The sequence below is a fragment of the Dreissena polymorpha genome, chromosome 8, assembly GCF_020536995.1.
Source record: "Dreissena polymorpha isolate Duluth1 chromosome 8, UMN_Dpol_1.0, whole genome shotgun sequence".
In the NCBI taxonomy this organism is placed as follows: domain Eukaryota; kingdom Metazoa; phylum Mollusca; class Bivalvia; order Myida; family Dreissenidae; genus Dreissena; species Dreissena polymorpha.
The window spans coordinates 70990150-71014272 of record NC_068362.1 but is presented as its reverse complement, the minus strand read 5'-3'; the positions used below and the strand labels follow the sequence as shown (position 1 = coordinate 71014272).

The 24123-nt window shown below is 38.3% G+C and overlaps 1 protein-coding gene across 3 annotated transcripts in view; it reads left to right on the top strand.

Moving 5' to 3' along the window:
• LOC127841385 (insulin-degrading enzyme-like) overlaps positions 1-22436 on the top strand; it is a 48667-nt gene extending 26231 nt beyond the window's left edge. For all 3 annotated transcript variants that reach the window (XM_052370193.1, XM_052370195.1, XM_052370194.1), the window contains 8 exons: positions 7628-7719; positions 7972-8083; positions 8657-8824; positions 9290-9414; positions 10418-10565; positions 19447-19508; positions 20032-20178; positions 20588-22436. In XM_052370193.1, coding sequence (XP_052226153.1) covers positions 7628-7719; positions 7972-8083; positions 8657-8824; positions 9290-9414; positions 10418-10565; positions 19447-19508; positions 20032-20178; positions 20588-20689 — 956 coding nt within the window. In that variant the 3' untranslated portion in view covers positions 20690-22436. The remainder of the gene's footprint in view (positions 1-7627; positions 7720-7971; positions 8084-8656; positions 8825-9289; positions 9415-10417; positions 10566-19446; positions 19509-20031; positions 20179-20587) is intronic.
• Positions 22437-24123: the final 1687 nt, after the last annotated feature.

Genomic DNA, 24123 nt, shown 5'->3' with positions numbered 1-24123 from the left:
TAGCCTGTGCAGTCCGCACAGGCTAATCTGGGACGACACTTTCCACTTAAACTTGATTTTCGGTAAGAAGGGACTTCCTTGAAACTAATAATACCATTAAAGTGGAAAGTGTCGTCCCTGATTAGCCTGTGCAGACTGCACAGGCTAATCTGGGACGACACTTTACGCACATGAATTAAGCCCAGTTTTCTCAGAACAAGACACAATTGTTACTGGACGATTTTAAGTTTTTGTGTGGTCTTGTGTTGTAAGTGGAAGCCAAATTTCCTGGAAGAAACCCCAATCTGTGCAGTATGGTGACCACCAACAAACTCGCATGCTTCAGAGAACAGAACTATGGTCCTTGGAAATTTGTGTTTCCAATGCCTCTCTTACTTTAGAGTGGATCTATCTCTGAATGACCTTAATATGTAGAGGATCTTAAATGAAGAATGTGTGAATGGTCTTAAAGAAAGTTTGCCCCAAAAAACAAAATAAAGACTGAATTACCGCAGGTATGAGGCCATAAAATCCAATGTAATCCACGCATACATACTTCATCGGTTTCGTAGTTAAGATAAATCCAGTTTTAATGTCATAAATACTGACCTGTTATCGCATGCTTATACTTTCCAAGGGGAAATAACTCATCCGGAATTTTAACTGGGAATCCGCCACCTCAATACCGTAATACAGGCCAGGTTAAACATAGTGCAATGCAACCTAGCCAAAAATCGGTAACCAACCCTCAATATTCTTTCCGGATCAACCAGGTGTATACGTGTCTTTTACGGCTCTGAATTAAAATATTGTTTTTCACTTGGTTGATTGGGGTTTTGAATAGATAAATTGTGTTATTTATCTTTTTATTTCTCATTCGGATTAATTTGTGTGGATTTAATGGATTTTGTTTCATTTGTTAAAGGTAAGCCATGCTTGTTTTTATCGAACAATGGTTTATTTCTACCATGCTGGGTGTTTTCAGGCGCGAACGACCACGTGCAAAACGTGCTCTTCTAATACATTGCTAGAACGTGCAAAGCATGTTCTTCTAATGTGTTACGAGATCGTGCAAAGCGTGTTCTTCTATTGACAGATTGTTTATCATTTGCCATTGTGTGCAATAATGATTTTAACGTTCCGTATGACAATCTAATTGATCGTCATTTTATTTTTCATCTGTTTTGAATTAAACTTTTGTTTAATTTATGATCTACGGCAGAATTATTATAATTTTCATTATGGTCAAATAATGATTTTATGTGCCGTATGATAATCTGGTCTGTGACCAGTTTATGGTTGAATATGCTTTGCTCTTGTTTTTCATATATTCGACTACATGATGGTCGCAGAAACAAGAGTGGATAAATACCCGGTGACTTCGCAGATCATGGATGATAGTTGCAGTATCAGTCACCGGGTATCGGGCACGATCGCGACCGTACTATGCTAAGTCTCTTAGACAGTCGGTCAACATCAGACCATATGGCGACACCCGTCAGCCGGTCTTTGCCCGATGGCATTGGTCAAGGACGTCGACCAATGCCGGACCATTTGGCATCCGCCATACGGTCATTATCCGGTGACAACACTGGTCATGATATGACCGGTACGTCACCGGGGACGTTGATCACGGACCATTGATCGACGTCTGACCGGCCGGTCCGGTCTCCGGTCATGTCACCGGTCCGGTCCGGTCATTGATCACCGGTCATGTCACCGGTCACCGGTCATGTCACCGGTCCGGTCCGGTCACCGGTCATGTAACCGGTCCGGTCACCGGTCCGGTCCGGTCATTGATCACCGGTCCGGTCCGGTCACCGGTCATGTCACCGGTCCGGTCCGGTCACCGGTCCGGTCATTGATCACCGGTCCGGTCACCGGTCCGGTCCGGTCACCGGTCATGTCACCGGTCCGGTCCGGTCACCGGTCATGTCACCGGTCCGGTCATGTCACCGGTCCGGTCATGTCCACGGTCCGGTCATTGATCACCGCTCCGGTCACCGGTCAACAGTCATCAGTTAGGCCTGCAACCGATAACACCAGTCACCGGTCAAGAAGAAGAACTCGGTCTTCTTCATTGAATTATTCTCCTATTCTTTGTTGAATACATCGTCTTCATCAAGGATTAGAAATCGGACACGCTCTTCTTCGTCGAGCAGTTCTCATCGTCGCGGCTCTCGTAAGCGATCACGTCGTCACTCACGGAGACGTTATTCTAGAAGATCTCGGTCTCATCGCAGCCGATCCACATCTCGGCCGATCCAGATCTCGACATCGCAGGAAACGAGGACGTCGTCAACCTTCACGTAGACATCAGCGGACTGCATTGAGCACCACTGGATATTTATCGAACATACCTCTCCTTCATTGAGCAGTTCTCGGCGTTGATACGCTCGTAAGCGATCATGTCAATGCTCACGGAGACAATATTGTAGAAGACAATATTTCCAGCGTAGCCGAACAATATTTCGGCATCTAAGTTATATGGATGTCGCCACTTCTCACGTAGGCGTTAATGAACCTACTGGTCATATCGACGTTCTCCATTTTATTCCTTTAGGAATATCATGTCTCCATTCCACGTGTGATGGTTCTTCTTATGGCATCCACACATGTTGCAGTCACCGAGCCGTAGTTGTATACGAACACTAGTTCGTTTAACATTCAGGCTTCGGGATAAGCTGTTCTTTTCTCCACTACGACTACAAGGACACTTATGCCTATTAATACTGATAATCTACCGTTGTTTTCCGGTTAACATTATCAGATGACTTCGTGGATGGTCATTCTTCTGCACCAGATATTTCCATTCTGACGCAGTTATATTATACCGGTCCCGATCACCGGACATCGGTCACCATTCATCGGTCATATCACCGATCACTGATCACCGGTCAGAATAAGTGATGTCTCATCGCCATCGGATTGGATTTTTTTGGCATGATCTTCTTTTCCGAGCAGTGCTTGACATTGATAACAGACCATATGGATTCCACCATTTTTCGGTCTTTAACTGATAACGTCACCGGTCATATTATGACTGGTCCGTTCACCGGGCTACAGTTACCGGTCATTGACCGGTCCGGTTCGGTCACCACTTACCAATTACCGGTATTCCACTGTGTTTTCATCGGTCAATTTTTAGTATCACGGGTATCGTCTACATTACATAGTTGTATACCCCTGGCTATGATTGTATTGAATACTATATTTTATGGATTCAACAATCTACATGACTTTTTGTGTTTTTCAATACTGATGTTCTACTGGCGACGGTTACCAAATCATGCTATATCTGTTATTTGTACTTCTATCTCAACCGGCTACATGCAGACTACTGGTCTTGCAGATAGATCGGCTGAAGTGGGCTCGGAGACTAGCATTGAGGTCGAACATTACTATTTGACCTCTATTAATTTATGTTCGAGACCCGAAGGATGAATTGTTTTAACCGCCTTTACCTGTCGGCTACAGACTTTGCAGTCAGTGTCACGGAACAGTTGGGACACATTAATGACGCTAGCAGGATTAGCAAGACGACATTTGTATCGACTTCTGCTTTTCTATTGCTCCTACGGCAGTGCATATTTTCAAGCTACTGGAATCAACAAGAGTTCTGATACATAGGATTGCCTATCAGATTGACGGCTACAGTCTTGTAGATGGCTTAGGACCTATTGAACTCAGATCTTAGATCCTAGGATCTGGAGGGACCTCATCTTAAAGTTATTCTTCTATTACACTTCTGGCCATAACAGGCCGTCTTCCTATAACTGGTCGTATTCCTTTCGGAATTCGTCCAGGTTAGAAGTCTTGAAGTAAATGGATTAATCAAGTCAGAATTTAAGACTTCCATGCATTCTACCGACAAGCGTGGACCCGCTTAAGGTTACCCCTAGGGTTTTCACCTTTTTCTGCCATCACACCTCCGATTCCGGAGGTACCACTATCAATCATATTTCCGTACTTCGCAAATCGATGACTTCGCGACCTGTATTATCCAGGATTTTAAAGGCGCCTGTTATTGGTTCAAGAAGAGGCTATATTCTGTAGATAGGTCATAATCTTATAAGTGTTAAACACTGTCCTATTCTACCAATTTTCAAGTGTGTTTGGAGTGGGAAAGTTCGGCTTGCCGTGGTTTCTTTGCCCACCCATCCTTGACAAATGGTTCCGGTCACCGGTCGGTATTTACCGGTCCGGTCACCGGTCCTTCTGCTGAGACGTCTTTTCTTACGTCCGTTTCAGCTTTATTTTTAAGATAATTGTATTAATCTCGGGATTATTTAATGACACAGATTTCCATCTTTTTGTCATTATTTACCACTATTCAGTGGTGTCTAGACTAGAAGATTATCTTGGCAAGAATATAGTTTATTCTACCACAACCTTCCTTACATCTTATACAGATGTGAGCAGATAAGGTTATGGACGATCACATAGAACAACGTATCTTGATTTTCTCAATTATGTGGTATCCTAACGAATATCACCTGCACATCTACATCTTGAAAAGCGAAAATTCTTTTTAGCTGTTTTTCATTTACAACACATTTTCACGATTCCTTTGTGATGGTTTCAACTATCACACATCGGTCGTGGTTTACTTACAGACACTTAGGTGATCATATAATCACTCCTTGTAACTGGAAATCAGGAACTTATTAGTTCTTTGCAAGAACAACAAATTTTCTCTATCGTCTTTCTCATACCAGTTCGTCTCAACGCCCTGTTGGACCTTTTGTCCTGCAGTTCTTTCTTTCGAATTATTTTTCCGTTGGGTTCAATAATGTAATTGCGCATGCGCGGCAGTGAAGTTGCAGACGAGTTGCATGGTGTACATAGTATATCAAAGAATGTTGTTTATCATCAAACGCTAGTTATTAGCGTTATGCGATCGTATATCGCAGTGTATACCGGTATGCTGAACAACGTCAACAATGCAGTTCACAGAAATCGATCCAGCAGGGTGTGCGATTGTTATACATTCGTCCATTGACATAAACTGGAATATCTTGCCTTCGTGGTGAGTTTTTGCAATAACTGAGTTTTTGCCATAATTTCATGAAATATACTTAATGAACCATGGGATTATGGTTCTACGACCTTTTAAGTCTCCTGTACAATTATTTTCAGGAAACTTCTTCACAGGTCAAATATCATATCTCACTGAGACATATTTTTACTGATCCAAACATGTGCCACTTCATGTCTGGCCATTAATAACTTTTAGTTATCTCTACAGAAGAACGTTTTTCTGTTAGAGTTTCAATCCTTGTTACTTGTGCAAGGATAATTCCATCAGAACTGTATAAAGGTTCTATGGAAATTCATTTTTTTACTGGGTAATTGAGAGCATAGTTATTACCTTAATCACTCTGCTAGATACATAGAGGTTTTTCTCATCTTTTTCTTGATGATAAGAAATTTGTTCTTTTCTTCATCAAAGGATAGAGATTATGCTTTCGTATACCTTGTTTTGTGTAAGTCATCGCAACTCTGTGCTGTCTTACCTATTTTGGAACTGATCCAAACTATGGAACGTCAACACTATGTTTTTCGTTCCTTTACCTTCTTAAGCGGTTTTGACTTGTGTAACATGTTGGGATGCTTAATGAGCTCCTTATGAACCTTTTTCATCAGGCTTATTAACAGTTCCAATATAATTTTAAGACGGTTTTCCTTCTTATTATGGCTTTTACGATACGGAGAAGTGAAATTCATGCTTTTTCTGTTGAATGCGACCAATTCCAGTTGGATCTATTGTCGTTTTCACTTTGTTGTGTCAGCCAGGATTCCTTGCTTAATATCAAGTCCTCTATATGGCTTCTACCTTCAAGTTTCCAAGTTTTCTTAAACTGGTAGTCATGAAGATGAGGATAAACTTCTTTGGGCAATCAGGGCGTTGAAGTTCTATCTCAGCAGTGTTAGTCAGAAGTCCATTAGAGGTTCTCAAAGACACTCTTCATTTCCCCAAAAAAAGGGGGGGGGGAGATGTGTCTGCGGCTTCTATTTCTCGGGGTTAGACCTCGACTAAGGAAAGTTAATCTTATCCTATCTAAGGATTCATTCCTTTTTAGGATCTGACCGCATGAATTAAGAGCTCTGTCTGTTTTGTGGGCATATATTAATCACACCCCACTTTTTGACGTGCTCTAAGCTGTTTACTGGAGGAATCCGACCACCTTGTCATCTTTTTATCTTCGTTTTCTGAAGTGCCAACAATACAATTTGTATACGTTTGGGCTTGTTGTGGTTTCACTAACGGTAGTGTCTTCTTTACGACATTGACATATTACTCTGTCCGAGAAGTCATAATTAATACCGTTTTAACGAAGATTACTTGATATCATTAGCTGATAACCCTGTTTATGGGTTCTACTGTGTTGGGAAAATATATACGAACCTTCCCACCGCAGCTGCATAATCAGCATACGATAACAGGTCAGTATTTATGACATTAAAACAAATTTTTTAAATAAAATTCATTTTAATTATTAAATACTTACCTGTTATCGGTAAGTCCCACCTCCCACCCCGCTATTCGATTAATATTTTTGTATAATTATATATTGAAAGAATATTGAGGGTTGGTTACCGATTTTTGGCTAGGTTGCATTGTACTATGTTTAACCTGGCCTGTATTACGGTATTGAGGTGGCGGATTCCCAGTTAAAATTCCGGATGAGTTATTTCCCCTTGGAAAGTATAAGCATACGATAACAGGTAAGTATTTAATAATTAAAATGAATTTTATTTAAAAAATTTGTTTTGACACATTGGAGTGCACATTGCAAAGTGTACTGTTTAAAGTGCAAGGAACTGACACTAGGCATTGCTGTAAAACGAGGATGCAGTTATTCTGTATCGAATGCATTGAATTCGTTCAGGTAGAATGGTAATGATTTGATTAAGCGCTTTATTCCCATTGTGTGTATTGTGTTTTTCAAGGGTGTTTGAAATTGGCAATCGGCCTCGTTGTTTCAAACACTTGTTAACTGTTATTCGGTCCTGCTAATCTGCTAATCATACAATGAACTTGTCAATGGCATACAATAATATCGGCAAATTGATATCACCTGCATAACAAAAGACTATTTAATGAGCATGTGACAAACAGGACTCCCAAGTGTCCTCCCCCCCCCCCCCAATGATTTGATGTAACCATGAAATTGAGATTTATCTTGGACATGTATTGCAAACATATTATATTATTATATATTATATATTGCGTGCCGCATTTTTATTCAAAATCAGACATTGGCAAATATAAGTGCTGATGAAATTGAAAAGAAAAAAAAAGACGGAATTTTGTGCTGATGAAAATAAAAGAGTTCACATTATTCCCTGCAATGTTGTGATTTAAACTCCTCTTTTACTACTGATCTTACTCAAACTTGAATGGCCATAATGTGGAGATGATAATAAAGAGAATTGTGTCTGCGACTAGGATAACATATAATTCTGTATTGGTAACCTTACCAATATTAACTGTTTTTAACATTCTAATTAAAGAAGGTCTTAAAACCAAATTTTGAGACTTTTGTTAAAATGTTATGATTTTGAGTAATTTTCTAAACATTTCACTTAGGTGTTCTGGTGTGTTACATATAAGATGGAATGTAAAGTTTTTTTTTACCTTTAGAGGTGAGTTTGGAGAAACTGAAGGCCTTCCTACCTCAGCTGTTCTCCAAGATGTACATTGAGGGACTAGTGTATGGAAACGTGACAAAACAGGTGAATAAACGGCAATGCTTGTTGAAAAAGAAATGATAATAATAATACTTTTAATAATAAAAATAATAATAATGATAGTTATCATAAAAAAATAAAAATAAACATTATAATGAAAATAATATTAATGATAATAATAATAGTAATAATAATGTTGATGATGATGATGATAGTAATAGTCTCAATAAGAACTTTATTCAAAGAATAAAATAAATGAAAATCAGTGCAATAGAAAGTTGTATATTTTCTTTACAGGGTAGCGTTGAAATGTGTGAAATGTTGGAGAATATTTTGAGAGAACGTCTGCACACCAAGGAACTTCTGCCAAGTCAGAGACGCAGACTGAGAGAGTTACAGCTGCCAGATGGTAGGGCACAGTTTCACATAATATGTGTCTTGTTCTGAAAAAACTGGGCATAATGCATGTGTGTAAAGTGTCATCGCAGATTAGGGACGACTTTTTCCGCTTAAATAGTATTTTTCGTTTAAAGGAAGTCCCTTTTTACTGTAAATCTACTTTAAGCGGAAAGTGTTGTCCCTGATTAGCCTGTGCTGACTGCACAGGCTAATCTGGGATGACACTTTACGCACATGCATTATGCCCAGTTTTCTCAGAACAAGACACATATTATATGACATCTTCTCACAGGTTGCTACTACTTGAAACAGCATATGAACAGCATGCACATCATGTATTGTGCTACATTAATTATATTCATTTCTTTTGAAAGGGTGCTATAACATATACCAGCGTGCACAAATATGTTGCTTAATTCTATATTTTCTCTCATAACTTCTCACAGGTTGCTACTTGTTGTACAGAATTGACATGTATATTGCTACATGATATTTTCTCTACACACAGTGTGCTATTTCATGTACCTGCGTATGAAAAGCTTTCACATGTATATTGCTACATGATATTTTTCTCTTAACACAGGGTGCTATTACTTGTACCAGCGTATGAACAATGTGCACAAGAGTTCCAGCATAGAGATCTACTATCAGGTTGGGCAGCAGCAGACCACTATCAACATGCTGCTCGAGCTATTCGTGCAGATCATCAGCGAGCCCTGCTTCAACATCCTCCGCACCAAGGAACAGCTAGGTAGGCCCATTGTGAAGTTAACCAGTATTGTTAATTGAGCAGCGTTCTAGGAAAACTAGGCTTAATGCATGTGTATATAGTGTCCTCTAAATAAGCCTGTGCAGCCTGCTTTTATGGAGTGAAAGTTTCAAAAAAGTCGTTAATAAACAAAATTCAAGCACAGGGGGAAAGTGGCGTCCCTGAATAACCTGTGGACTGCACAGGCTTATCTGGGATGTCTTTTTTGACGCACATACATTAATCCCAGTTAATCCAGAACACTTCCTAAATTTCACTCTTAAAAGGTTGACACTGTATGCACATGCTTAAGCCGAGTTTTCCAAGAATAAAGCTCAATTGTTAAGACATTGTTTTCTTTTGGAGAAAAAAGAATACAAATCTTAGACACAGTAGCCTGTCTTGGTACAGTCTGCGCGCTCCAAGTGCTATCTTTTAGATTGATAAAATAACATCACTGTGTCACAGGTTACATCGTGTTCAGCGGTATTCGTCGACAGAGTGGGGTGCAGGGACTACGTGTGATCGTTCAGTCGGACAGGACACCCCAGTACGTGGAGAGTCGAATAGAAGCCTTCCTGGAAACATTGCGGGTAAGTTTGGCATTATTTTATGGAGATGTTGATATTTTGTATGCATCTGTTGAATGTGATTGAAATTTAAATTTTGTGATTAAGATGAGGATTAATAAATTGCACTTAGACCTTGCTTAGGATTGTATAAGGGCAAGGTCGATGTCTCTGTTAATAGAAAAAGAAAAAAAATGTTTCCCCTCATAAGTGAGTTCTAATAGAGGGATTTTACTTTAAATTTTGTTTGTGTGGCTTACATGAAGTCAATATCAGTTATATAAGGAATATCAGTCAATTCGAGGTCAAGGTCGCTGAACTATATCAAAAATAGAAACATGGTTTAATTGTCAATAACTTCAAGTTGGTTAAAGGTATTATACTGAAATGTTTGTGTGCAGTAGGATTTCATAGACCTAGCCTGTGATTGCATCAGAAGCCAGTCAGATAAGGTTCAAGGTCACTATTACTATATATAGAAACATAATTTTGCTCTATAACTTTACTTTGGGCTGAATTATTGCACAGTTTGTGTGTACGTAGCATACCCTCAGACCTAGTGTTGGATATCACAATTATCTCAGTTTATTAAATTAATAAGTAAATGTTTCATGGTATTGTAATGTTTCTTGTCGTGAATAAAAATTTATCCTTCAAACATGTACAGGAACGTATATAACATTTTTTCATTTCAAGAAGCAATTGTTGTGTTTATCAGATGCAAAATGGCTTGATGACTGGCCACCATATTGGAATGCTGACAAAAACATACAAACTCTAAAAAAAAATATTTTTTCCATTATGGCTACCTAACATTCAAACTTGAATGTTTCCCCCCTCCCCCACCCCCCCCCCCCCCCCCAAAAAAAAATAAATAAATAAGGGAATTATTTTCTTTGAAATACATCTCAGCATTTAGTTCATTTCCCATCCAGCTCTTAAAGTTGATTCTTAGAAAATGTAATATCAAAACCACTTTAACTCTGAATGAATAGTATTTGTCACAAAACCATTTCACTACATACAGGAGACGCTAGGCACGATGTCTGCTGAGGAGTTTCAGAAACATGTGATGGCCCTGGCATTGAAGAGACAGGAGAAGCCCAAGAAGATGTCAGTGCAGTGTAACCAGTACTGGTCCGAGATCATAGCACAGCAGTACAACTTTGACAGGGGTGCGTCTAAGTTTTTCTTTGTTTTACGAGCGGAAAACCCTTGACAGGATTACTAGTATATTGTGTTTTTATAAGGAGATAATAATTTGACAGGGAAATATACGCATTTGTATTTAATAGCAGAACAACATTGACACACATTTGGCTATGATTGTGCAAGAATTGCAACTTTTACAGGTGTAATTATTGTTTTGACTTGAAGTACAACTTTGACAAGAGTGTATATTTTATAGAGGTACATCTTTGATGTTGTTAAGCAGTTAATTTTTCACTTGCCTTTTTTAGCTCACCTGAGCACAACGTGCTCATGGTGAGCTTTTGTGACCGCCTTTTGTCAGTCGTCCGTTGTGCGTTGTGCGACGTCAACATTTGCCTTATTCACTCTCTATAGGCCACATTTATTGTCCAATCTTCATGAAATTTGGTCAGAAGATTGGTTTCAATGATATCTTGGATGAGTTCGAAAATGGTTACGTTTGCTTGAAAAACATGGCTGCCAATGGGCGGGGCATTTTTTCTTATATGGCTATAGCAAAATCTTGTTAACACTCTAGAGACCACATTTATTGTCTGATCCTCATAAAACTTGGTCAGAAGATTCATCCCAATGATATCTTGGACGAGTTCCAAAATGATGTCCGTTGGTTGAAAAACATGGCCGCCAGGGGGCGGGGCATTTTTCCTTATATGGCTATAGTAAAACCTTTTTAACACTCTAGAGGCCACATTTATTTTCCGATCTTCATGAAACTTGCTCAGATGATTTGTCCCAATGATATCTTGGATAAATTCAAAAATGGTAACCTTGGCTTGAAAAACATGGCTGCCAAGGGGCGGGGCATTTTTCCTTATATGGCCATATATGGCTATAGTAAAATCTTGTTAACTTTCTAGTTTGCTCAATCTTCATGAAATTTGGTCAGAACATTGGTTTCCTGTGTAGTAAAGTTTGGTTTTATTATGTCAATATTATGTGACATTAACTGTGTTATGTAATTTTTCATAACACAGAATTTTCATAGTTAACATAACTGTTTTAGTCATTAACACTTATGATAAGCCTTTCAACTAAGAGATAACTGAAAGAAAGACAACATGTACATGATTTTGCAGTATTTATGCAGTATTTATCTCCCTTGTTTAACCTGGTTCAGTGATCTATTTTTGTTCTGCTCTGGAATTTGGGAAGATATTGATCATTGATAAATGCACTGTTCTGAGGGAAAATTGACTACTCTGCCATTGATCTCTTCTGAACTGTATAAAATAAGCTGTTTGGGCTGATTTAAACACCTCTTGATGCTTTCTTGAAAAGTTAACAGCTCTTAAAAAAGGTTGGAATTTTGAAATAATTAAACTCTAAATTATTTTTTACACCAGCATCAAGACATTTTGGCATTATTTTCTATATTATTCTTATTATTTAGATTATTTTTATTTGGCATTTTCTAAATTAGAAAGACTATTCTATTTCAAAAACTATAGTAAATTTTTCTTATTTTTACATTTGATTCACTGAAGTTTCCTAATCTCCATAAATATTGTTCTTTAGATTAAATTAGGCCTATTTTTTAAACTAGATTTTTGAAACACTTTCTAGACTAACAGAAACTTATATTTATATCAGTTTTTTTGACAGATTTTGAACTTCTTTTTACGTTCATTAAGGTATTGCTGTATGTTGTTAATTTTTGTAATGATACTTAGATTCTTTAGACTTGGCTTGTACCTGTTTTAATGTCATAAATACTGACCTGTTATCGTATGCTTATACTTTCCAAGGGGAAATAACTCATCCGGAATTTTAACTGGGAATCCGCCACCTCAATACCGTAATACAGGCCAGGTTAAACATAGTGCAATGCAACCTAGCCAAAAATCGGTAACCAACCCTCAATATTCTTTCCGGATCTACCAGGTGTATACGTTTCTTTTACGGCTCTGAATTAAAATATTGTTTTTCACTTGGTTGATTGGGGTTTTGAATAGATAAATTGTGTTATTTATCTTTTTATTTCTCATTCGGATTAATTTGTGTGGATTTAATGGATTTTGTTTCATTTGTAAAAGGTAAGCCATGCTTGTTTTTATCGAACAATGATTTATTTCTACCATGCTGGGTGTTTTCAGGCGCGAACGACCACGTGCAAAACGTGCTCTTCTAATACATTGCTAGAACGTGCAAAGCATGTTATTCTAATGTATTACGAGATCGTGCAAAGCGTGTTCTTCTATTGACAGATTGTTTATCATTTGCCATTGTGTGCAATAATGATTTTAACGTTCCGTATAACAATCTAATTGATCGTCATTTTATTTTTCATCTGTTTTGAATTAAACTTATGTTTAATTTATGATCTACGGCAGTATTATTATAATTTTCATTATGGTCAAATAATGATTTTATGTGCCGTATGATAATCTGGTCTGTGACCAGTTTATGGTTGAATATGCTTTGCTCTTGTTTTTCATATATTCACTACATGATGGTCGCAGAAACAAGAGTGGATAAATACCCGGTGACTTCGCAGATCATGGATGATAGTTGCAGTATCAGTCACCGGGTATCGGGCACGATCGCGACCGTACTATGCTAAGTCTCTTAGACAGTCGGTCAACATCAGACCATATGGCGACACCCGTCAGCCGGTCTTTGCCCGTTGGCATTGGTCAAGGACATCGACCAATGCCGGACCATTTGGCATCCGCCATACGGTCATTATCCGGTGACAACACTGGTCATGATATGACCGGTACGTCACCGGGGACGTTGATCACGGACCATTGATCGACGTCTGACCGGCCGGTCCGGTCACCGGTCATGTCACCGGTCCGGTCCGGTCATTGATCACCGGTCCGGTCACCGGTCATGTCACCGGTCCGGTCACCGGTCATGTCACCGGTCCGGTCATTGATCACCGGTCATGTCACCGGTCCGGTCACCGGTCATGTCACCGGTCCGGTCATTGATCACCGGTCCGGTCATTGATCACCGGTCCGGTCCGGTCACCGGTCATGTCACCGGTCATGTCACCGGTCCGGTCATGTCACCGGTCCGGTCGTGTCACCGGTCCGGTCATGTCAACGGTCCGGTCCGGTCACCGGTCCGGTCATTGATCACCGCTCCGGTCACCGGTCAACAGTCATCAGTTAGGCCTGCCACCGATAACACCAGTCACCGGTCAAGAAGAAGAACTCGGTCTTCTTCATTGAATTATTCTCCTATTCTTCGTTGAATACATCGTCTACATCAAGGATTAGACATCGGACACGCTCTTCTTCGTCGAGCAGTTCTCATCGTCGCGGCTCTCGTAAGCGATCACGTCGTCACTCACGGAGACGTTATTCTAGAAGATCTCGGTCTCATCGCAGCCGATCCACATCTCGGCCGATCCAGATCTCGACATCGCAGGAAACGAGGACGTCGTCAACCTTCACGTAGACATCAGCGGACTGCATTGAGCACCACTGGATAGTTATCGAACATACCTCTCCTTCATTGAGCAGTTCTCGGCGTTGATACGCTCGTAAGCGATCATGTCAATGCTCACGGATACAATATTGTAGAAGACAATATTTCCAGCGTAGCCGAACAATATTTCGGCATCGAAGTTATATGGATGTCGCCACTTCTCACGTAGGCGTTAATGAACCTACTGGTCATATCGACGCTCTCCATTTTATTCCTTTAGGAATATCATGTCTCCATTCCACGTGTGATGGTTCTTCTTATGGCATCCACACATGTTGCAGTCACCGAGCCGTAGTTGTATACGAACACTAGTTCGTTTAAAATTCAGGCTTCGGGATAAGCTGTTCTTTTCTCCACTACGACTACAAGGACACTTATGCCTATTAATACTGATAATCTACCGTTGTTTTCCGGTTAACATTATCAGATGACTTCGTGGATGGTCATTCTTCTGCACCAGATATTTCCATTCTGACGCAGTTATATTATACCGGTCCCGATCACCGGACATCGGTCACCATTCATCGGTCATATCACCGATCACTGATCACCGGTCAGAATAAGTGATGTCTCATCGCCATCGGATTGGATTTTTTGGCATGATCTTCTTTTCCGAGCAGTGCTTGACATTGATGACTGGTCCGTTCACCGGGCTACAGTTACCGGTCATTGACCGGTCCGGTTCGGTCACCACTTACCAATTACCGGTATTCCACTGTGTTTTCATCGGTCAATTTTTAGTATCACGGGTATCGTCTACATTACATAGTTGTATACCCCTGGCTATGATTGTATTGAATACTATATTTTATGGATTCAACAATCTACATGACTTTTTGTGTTTTTCAATACTGATGTTCTACTGGCGACGGTTACCAAATCATGCTATATCTGTTATTTGTACTTCTATCTCAACCGGCTACATGCAGACTACTGGTCTTGCAGATAGATCGGCTGAAGTGGGCTCGGAGACTAGCATTGAGGTCGAACATTACTATTTGACCTCTATTAATTTATGTTCGAGACCCGAAGGATGAATTGTTTTAACCGCCTTTACCTGTCGGCTACAGACTTTGCAGTCAGTGTCACGGAACAGTTGGGACACATTAATGACGCTAGCAGGATTAGCAAGACGACATTTGTATCGACTTCTGCTTTTCTATTGCTCCTACGGCAGTGCATATTTTCAAGCTACTGGAATCAACAAGAGTTCTGATACATAGGATTGCCTATCAGATTGACCGCATAGCGGCTACAGTCTTGTAGATGGCTTAGGACCTATTGAACTCAGATCTAAGATCCTAGGATCTGGAGGGACCTCATCTTAAAGTTATTCTTCTATTACAATTCTGGCCATAACAGGCCGTCTTCCTATAACTGGTCGTATTCCTTTCGGAATTCGTCCCGGTTAGAAGTCTTGAAGTAAATGGATTAATCAAGTCAGAATTTAAGACTTCCATGCATTCTACCGGCAAGCGTGGACCCGCTTAAGGTTACCCCTAGGGTTTTCACCTTTTTCTGCCATCACACCTCCGATTCCGGAGGTACCACTATCAATCATATTTCCGTACTTCGCAAATCGATGACTTCGCGACCTGTATTATCCAGGATTTTAAAGGCGCCTGTTATTGGTTCAAGAAGAGGCTATATTCTGTAGATAGGTCATAAACTTATAAGTGTTAAACACTGTCCTATTCTACCAATTTTCAAGTGTGTTTGGAGTGGGAAAGTTCGGCTTGCCGTGGTTTCTTTGCCCACCCATCCTTGACAAATGGTTCCGGTCAACGGTCGGTATTTACCGGTCCGGTCACCGGTCCTTCTGCTGAAACGTCTTTTCTTACGTCCGTTTCAGCTTTATTTTTAAGATAATTGTATTAATCTCGGGATTATTTAATGACACAGATTTCCATCTTTTTGTCATTATTTACCACTATTCAGTGGTGTCTAGACTAGAAGATTATCTTGGCCAGAATATAGTTTATTCTACCACAACCTTCCTTACATCTTATACAGATGTGAGCAGATAAGGTTATGGACGATCACATAGAACAACGTATCTTGATTTTCTCAATTATGTGGTATCCTTACGAATATCACCTGCACATCTACATCTTGAAAAGCGAAAATTCTTTTTAGCTGTTTTTCATTTACAACACATTTTCACGATTCCTTTGTGATGGTTTCAACTATCACACATCGGTCGTGGTTTACTAACAGACACGGAGGTGATCATATTATCACTCCTTGTAACTGGAAATCAGGAACTTATTCGTTCTTTGCAAGAACAACAAATTTTCTCTATCGTCTTTCTCATACCAGTTCGTCTCAACGCCCTGTGGGACGTTTTGTCCTGCAGTTCTTTCTTTCGAATTATTTTTCCGTTGGGTTCAATAATGTAAATGCGCATGCGCGGCAGTGAAGTTGCAGACGAGTTGCATGGTGTACATAGTATATCAAAGAATGTTGTTTATCATCAAACGCTAGTTATTAGCGTTATGCGATCGTATATCGCAGTGTATACCAGTATGCTGAACAACGTCAACAATGCAGTTCACATAAATCGATCCAGCAGGGTGTGCGATTGTTATACATTCGTCCATTGACAGTAACTGGAATATCTTGCCTTCTTGGTGAGTTTTTGCAATAACTGAGTTTTTGCCATAATTTCATGAAATATACTTAATGAACCATGGGATTATGGTTCTACGACCTTTTAAGTCTCCTGTACAATTATTTTCAGGAAACTTCTTTACAGGTCAAATATCATATCTCACTGAGACATATTTTTACTGATCCAAACATGTGCCACTTCATGTCTGGCCATTAATAACTTTTAGTTATCTCTACAGAAGAACGTTTTTCTGTTAGAGTTTCAATCCTTGTTACTTGTGCAAGGATAATTCCATCAGAACTGTATAAAGGTTCTATGGAAATTCATTTTTTTACTGGGTAATTGAGAGCATAGTTATTACCTTAATCACTCTGCTAGATACATAGAGGTTTTTCTCATCTTTTTCTTGATGATAAGAAATTTGTTCTTTTCTTCATCAAAGGATAGAGATTATGCTTTCGTATACCTTGTTTTGTGTAAGTCATCGCAACTCTGTGCTGTCTTACCTATTTTGGAACTGATCCAAACTATGGAAGGTCAACACTATGTTTTTCGTTCCTTTACCTTCTTAAGCGGTTTTGACTTGTGTAACATGTTGGGATGCTTAATGAGCTTCCTATGAACCTTTTTTCATCAGGCTTATTAACAGTTCCAATATAATTTTAAGACGGTTTTCCTTCTTATTATGGCTTTTACCATACGGAGAAGTGAAATTCATGCTTTTTCTGTTGAATACGACCAATTCCAGTTGGATCTATTGTCGTTTTCACTTTGTTGTGTCAGCCAGGATTCCTTGCTTAATATCAAGTCCTCTATATGGCTTCTACCTTCAAGTTTCCAAGTTTTCTTAAACTGGTAGTATGAAGATGAGGATAAACTTCTTTGGGCAATCAGGGCTTTGAAGTTCTATCTCAGCAGTGTTAGTCAGAAGTCCATTCGAGCATCTCAAAGACACTCTTCATTTCCCCAAAAAAGGGGGGGGGGAGATGTGTCTGCGGCTTCTATTTCTCGAGGTTAGACCTTGGCTAAGGAAAGTTAATCTTATCCTATCTAAGGATTCATTCCTTTTTAGGATCTGACCGCATGAATTAAGAGCTCTGTCTGTTTTGTGGGCATATATTAATCACACCCCACTTTTTGACGTGCTCTAAGCTGTTTACTGGAGGAATCCGACCACCTTGTCATCTTTTTATCTTCGTTTTCTGAAGTGCCAACAATACAATTTGTATACGTTTGAGCTTGTTGTGGTTTCACTTACGGTAGTGTCTTCTTTACGACATAGACATATTACTCTGTCCGAGAAGTCATAATTAATACCGTTTTAACGAAGATTACTTGATATCATTAGCTGATAACCCTGTTTATGGGTTCTACTGTGTTGGGAAAATATAAACGAACCTTCCCACCGCAGCTGCAAAATCAGCATACGATAACAGGTCAGTATTTATGACATTAAAACAAAATTTTTAAATAAAATTCATTTTAATTATTAAATACTTACCTGTTATCGGTAAGTCCCACCTCCCACCCCGGTATTCGATTAATATTTTTGTATATATATTGAAAGAATATTGAGGGTTGGTTACCGATTTTTGGCTAGGTTGCATTGCACTATGTTTAACCTGGCCTGTATTACGGTATTGAGGTGGCGGATTCCCAGTTAAAATTCCGGATGAGTTATTTCCCTTTGGAAAGTATAAGCATACGATAACAGGTAAGTATTTAATAATTAAAATGAATTTTATTTAAAAAATTTGTTTTTAATTTTCTGTCATTTTTCTTTATTTTCCGAGTTCTTGGAATAAAAATTAGTTGTTTTTGTTAAAGCTGCCTTGGTTTTCTCTTCTAAATAAATTCTTTGAGTGTATTTAGGCGTCCTTGACTGAACGCCTTTAGTTAATTGAATTACAACCAGTCAGTATATTCATCCTGACCGGAAATAAAAGTTTGTCAAATAAATAGTATCGCATTACATAAGTGCTTACAAAGTTACATAACTTGTAACCGTCCTGTGACCGGTTCATTTGCGTAAGCCAATGAGACCGCACTACCACACCTGGGTAGGACAGTTGAGTTGGATAATGGTTTGGATCGGTAAAAAAACATGGCTGCCAGGGGGGGGGGGGTCTTTTTCCTTATATTTATATAGTAAAAAAGCTTGTGAACACTCTAGAAGTCACATGTTTTGCCTAATCATCATGAAATTTTGTCAAAACATTAGTTATGTGGATGTCTCGGACGAGTTTGAAAATGGTCGTGATCACTGAAAAAACATGGCCGCCAGGGAGTGGGGCAGTTTTCTTTATATGTATATAGTGACAACATGTGAACAGTCTAGAAAACACATTTTTTCCCAATCTTCATGAAATTTGGACATAATTTGGAAGAGTTAAAAATGGTTCAGGTCTGTAAAAAAACATGGTCGCCAAGGGGCCATTTGTTGTTCATTCTTCATGATACTTGGTTAGAACATTTGTTCCATTGATATCTTGGGCTGCAAAGAACAGGTCATTTCTTTTTATCTCAGGTGAGCAACTTTGGGCCTTTCAGGCTCTCTTGTTTCTATAAGAGGTACAACTTTGACAGTGGTTTATTTTTTGTTTATAAGAGGAGTATCTTTGGCAGGAATTTATCTTTGTATTACAAGCAGTAGAATATGTACAGGTGCATTCCTTTGTTTTACTAGCAGTTCATATCTGTTTTAACAAGGAATGACACGCCAAGTTGTCAAACAAAGAATGTGTTTTTTTTAAAATAATTTTTTGTTATGCAATTCATACCCTATTCCTGTATTTCAGATGATATTGAAGTCACATACCTCAAAACTGTCACCAAAGAAGATTTAATTAAATTTTATGAGGTATGATATACTTTGTACAATTTATGCTTAACTACTCAAGTCTTTATTCTCAGTATTTGTTATCAAACTACTCATGTTACTACATCTCTCACCTGACATCAGTTTTCCAAAGGTTTTCTAACCAGAATTTAGCTAAAATTATAATATAAAAAAAAAACACCCTGTGTTACATTCTTGCCCATATACTTTAGCTATGATTTGAATTTAAGCCCAAGTTGGCCAAAATTTAGATAAAGATATTTTATTGACCATGTTTGCTGTAGTCAAATTTATGTAACTGGTTTTCTCTGTCATTATGGTAAAACTTACAGGTTTGTATTCAGAAAAGGTCCACATGAAGTTACATTGCCCTTAAGAAAAAATTCAAAAACATAATTTTTTTCGGAAAATGATTTTCTGGTTACAAAATGATAAAATATCAAAGAAATAAGAATTTTGTTGATGAAAGAAACTCCTTAAGTGTTCTCTTTAGAGTTGTTTAAGTACTGACCCTTGTGTTCACTTACATTTTATTGTGTTGCAGGACAACATATCTCTTAGTGCACCCCGGAGACACAAACTTTCTGTGCACGTGCTCTCCAGTCTGGAGAGGGGGACGGGAGACGGGCCGTCAGATGCATTGGACGCAGCTGATGGGACTAACAACCAAGAAGTTGCTACGACCGTACAGGTAAACTATCTCATAGTTCATATTTTGAATTATTGATGCAGGGTAAGTGATTTTTTAGACTGACTATGCCGCATAACTTGTGTGGGGCATTAACCATAAGGTTTTGTATTGCCATTTTGTCTGGTATATTATATTGTCTATTATATTGTCTCTATATTTATTGCAAATGTATACACCATTAGAACGACAATTAATATATACATGTATTTAAATATTCTTTAATATGTATTATTTCCAGTCTCAATTTTCTGCTAACTTGTTTTTATTCATATAGATGGATTTCTGGATCTAATGAATGAGCTTATAATGGCCAATACACATTTTCAAAACATTTAACCTTGTTTTGCACTTCAATATATTGCATTTGTTTTCTGTATCCAATGAAGAAATTCGACACTCTGTTTTTCAGCCGGTGATAGTGGAAGACCTGAGTGCGTTCAAGAGAGACATGGCCCTGTACCCTCTGGCCAAGCCTTACATAGACCTTCAGAAGGCGGTCTCCAAGTTATGATCTTAATGAATGCTTAGGCCTCAGTGCATTGATAAAAAATTTCCCATTTAAATTGCCCTTCAAAATTGAAACTTTGATATTCCGGTATTCTATTACCGGTGTATAGTTTTGTTGGTTGTCATCATAGCGACCAGTTTTCCCCACAGTTCAAAACCACATGAAAATTAAAACCTATTTTGATGTAAAACATAGATACTGGTATTGCAGCTAAGTTGTACATTTGGGTTGGTTATTTCATTGCACACTATAAATTTTTATGACCATAACAAGTTTATGGAAATTAAATGTAGATAAATTACCAGGGACGAATCAAGACAAATACATGTATGGGAAACTATTACATGTTTTTTCAAAGAGTTTAATTCAGCATGTTAACAAGACATTAAACAGCTGTTATGGCAAATATTCGTTTTGCTGAGTAATGGATTTGCTTTTTTATGGGGGCTGTGGTGTTGCAATTGGCCAGCATTTATGTATGAATTATTATTTTTAAGTAAGAGATTAAAACTTTAAATGGAAAACTAAAAAGGCGATCACTTTTTATCTACAATGTTCCTGGAAGCTAACATTGTTTTATTTTTTTGAAGTATGTGTTGCATTTATGTTCAGCACTGTGAACTTGTCAAAGCCTAAGTTATCTAGTGCTCATAATAAGAAGTTTATTATGACTTTGCTCCTTCCTTTAGATCAGACACCATGCTGGCTGGGTGTTAATGCCATTGGCATAAACTGAAGGCATATAGTGATTCTTCTTTCTAACCCTTAGTCAGGGTGCAGAATCAACAGGTTTTCAGGGGCTTACACACGGGCTGGACAGAATGTAAACATACCGTTAAGAACTTTGTTTTTCAAGTTAATGACATACATTTGCAAAAATCTTTAGTGCATAAAAGAAAGTTTTTTTTGCAGATTGTGCTGATATCTTAAGGTATAAGAATAAATCCTTGAATATGTCTGAAATCGGTGATAAAATTTTACGTTGCGTGAAGCATATATACATGAATGGTATAAAAATAGAATTTTAAACAACAACACATGCTTATAAGAGAAAGTACTTCTGATGTATTTCACATTGCCATGAGCAGCATAAACATTTGTCTTGTATGCGCTAGTTGAAATTCTTAAGAATTTTTTTTTTTAAAGTTATTTATAAAAACACCATTTTTCCAGTGTGTGTAGATCCATTAACGTTTATTTGGGAACCCCAACAAATCATGTGATCCTGCACCATGTTAGTGTTTATGATATTCTGACTTCATTATGACATTGAACTTTTTTGGGGCTAAACTTTATCTTGACTGACTAATTTGAACGTTAAAATTTTGATAAATCCAAATAGTATGAAAGAATTACATCAATACTATTAACTAAAAAGTTGAATTTGAAATTCGGCACTCTTCCATCACAATACATCATTTTTACCTTGACATTGACATAACTTTGGACTAAGTCGTATTGAAATGGGCCAATACATTACTCACAAGCTCTCTGATGGGAGCATCAGCGTTTATCTTCTTTAGATTCTTTGCTATTGTGATTTTTGTTTTCGATATTTTAATATTTCTGGTGTAATATTATGATCATGTAAAGCTTATTTGTTGTAAGGTTTTATTTGAGTTGTGTTGATAATGATAAGAAGATAAAGTTATGGAACATTTTTTAAATTATAGAATGTTATCGGTAATCTTAGAACTTTTTATTTTATACATGTTTTGCTTAAAATGTATAAATAAATGTCATATGGAGATTGTTGGTGCTGTTTCAAAGGCCAAAGGTCATTGGCCATAAAGCTGCATGAAAATTCCTGTCAAAGTCATCACCACGGACTCTAGATGAGGTCAATATACGCTCCGTGGTCATCACTTAGCCATGGATATCAAAATAACTTAACTCTTTCAGTGCTGGAACCGAATTTTGAAGGCCTTTGCAAACAGTTTGGATCCAGATGAGACACCACAGAACGTGGCGTCTCATCAGGATCCAAACTGGTTGCTATTCTGATAGTATTCTTTGAAAAAATCGAAGAAAATGCTAATTTTAGAAATTCAGCAGACGACAATTTAGCAGACGACAAATTTCCCAGCATGCAAAGGGTAAACAACGAAAGCCGTCATAAGGCGATGTGATGCGGGTCAAACTAGGACATAAAACGTTATGTTCGGATTGTAATTTTCTCATTCATCGAGCTATTTTTAAATAACTTTCGACAAATGACCACCATAAGTAAACAACATATCGCTTGCGCACCTGTCTCAGTACCTCAAATATCACACGTGGAGGTCGAATGTAGAATTTGAAAATAAAACAGTTGGTTCGGACTTCAACAATTTTATTCATCATACAATTTTAAATTAACTGACCACAACAGGTCAACACGAGAGGACGGCAGTTCGTGTGAAATAACTTCCGCCTTCTTCAAATTCAATGTCAAATTGGACATAAATGTGTGTATCTTTCAAATTCATGTCTGAGTTGAAACTTTTCCAATTAATGATGGATTTGAAAATAACTTTGCACAAATAATAGTCAGCATAAGTCAATGTTTCTCCGATTACCATACAGTGTTTGACAAATGCCGATTTTTTACTAGGTTGGTACCTTCTGTCAAGTCGCTTATGGGCCTTTATTCTCCAATTTGTTTATATTTCTTATAATTATTATGGGATCAGACAGACAATGAAACTGTCCATTGCCTACTTACATTGGCATAAACAAAGCAGTATTTATTTAGATCAATACGTTAACAATACTTTTCTAAAGGATACGCATGTTGCCAGCTTTATATTAATATCATTTATAAAATGTTAATATACACGGAACTAAAGATCACAATAACTTTCAAGTAAAACATGATTTCCGTGAGCGCAAATGCCCAATACTCGTATTTTAGTGTCAATTTTACAAAGTTTGCGCCCTTTTTGCACAACAAAATCAACACTTCATTAGGTAACGTATTAATATTTAGTCCATAATTTCGCTCATTGGGTCATTGTCGACCTTAAATGGCTTGAAGTCACCCGGGGGTGGCTAGAAGCCGATTCTTGTCACCCTAGGGTGACTTCAAGCCGATTCATGTCACCCTGGGGTGACTTCAAGCCGACCGGGTGACTAGAATCGGCATGAAGTCACCCCAGGGTTACATGAATCGGCATCTAGTCGCCCCAGGGTGACTTCAAGCCATTTCAGGTCGACAATGACCCAATGAGCCCTAATTTCATTGAGTCATTACATTAAAATTTTAACGAGTTTTTAATAAGCTTCCCTCTCACAGAGCCCATTTTAGACGCCTTCATTGCATGTATTTTACAACTAAACTCTCCTTTAAATTCTGCGTCACTCTTACGTAGTTTTTGAACAATAAACGAGTGAAACGGGAAATTGATTATTCTCTTAGTTATTAAAAGTTCAAAACATTGTTGCGACGTTTATGTTGC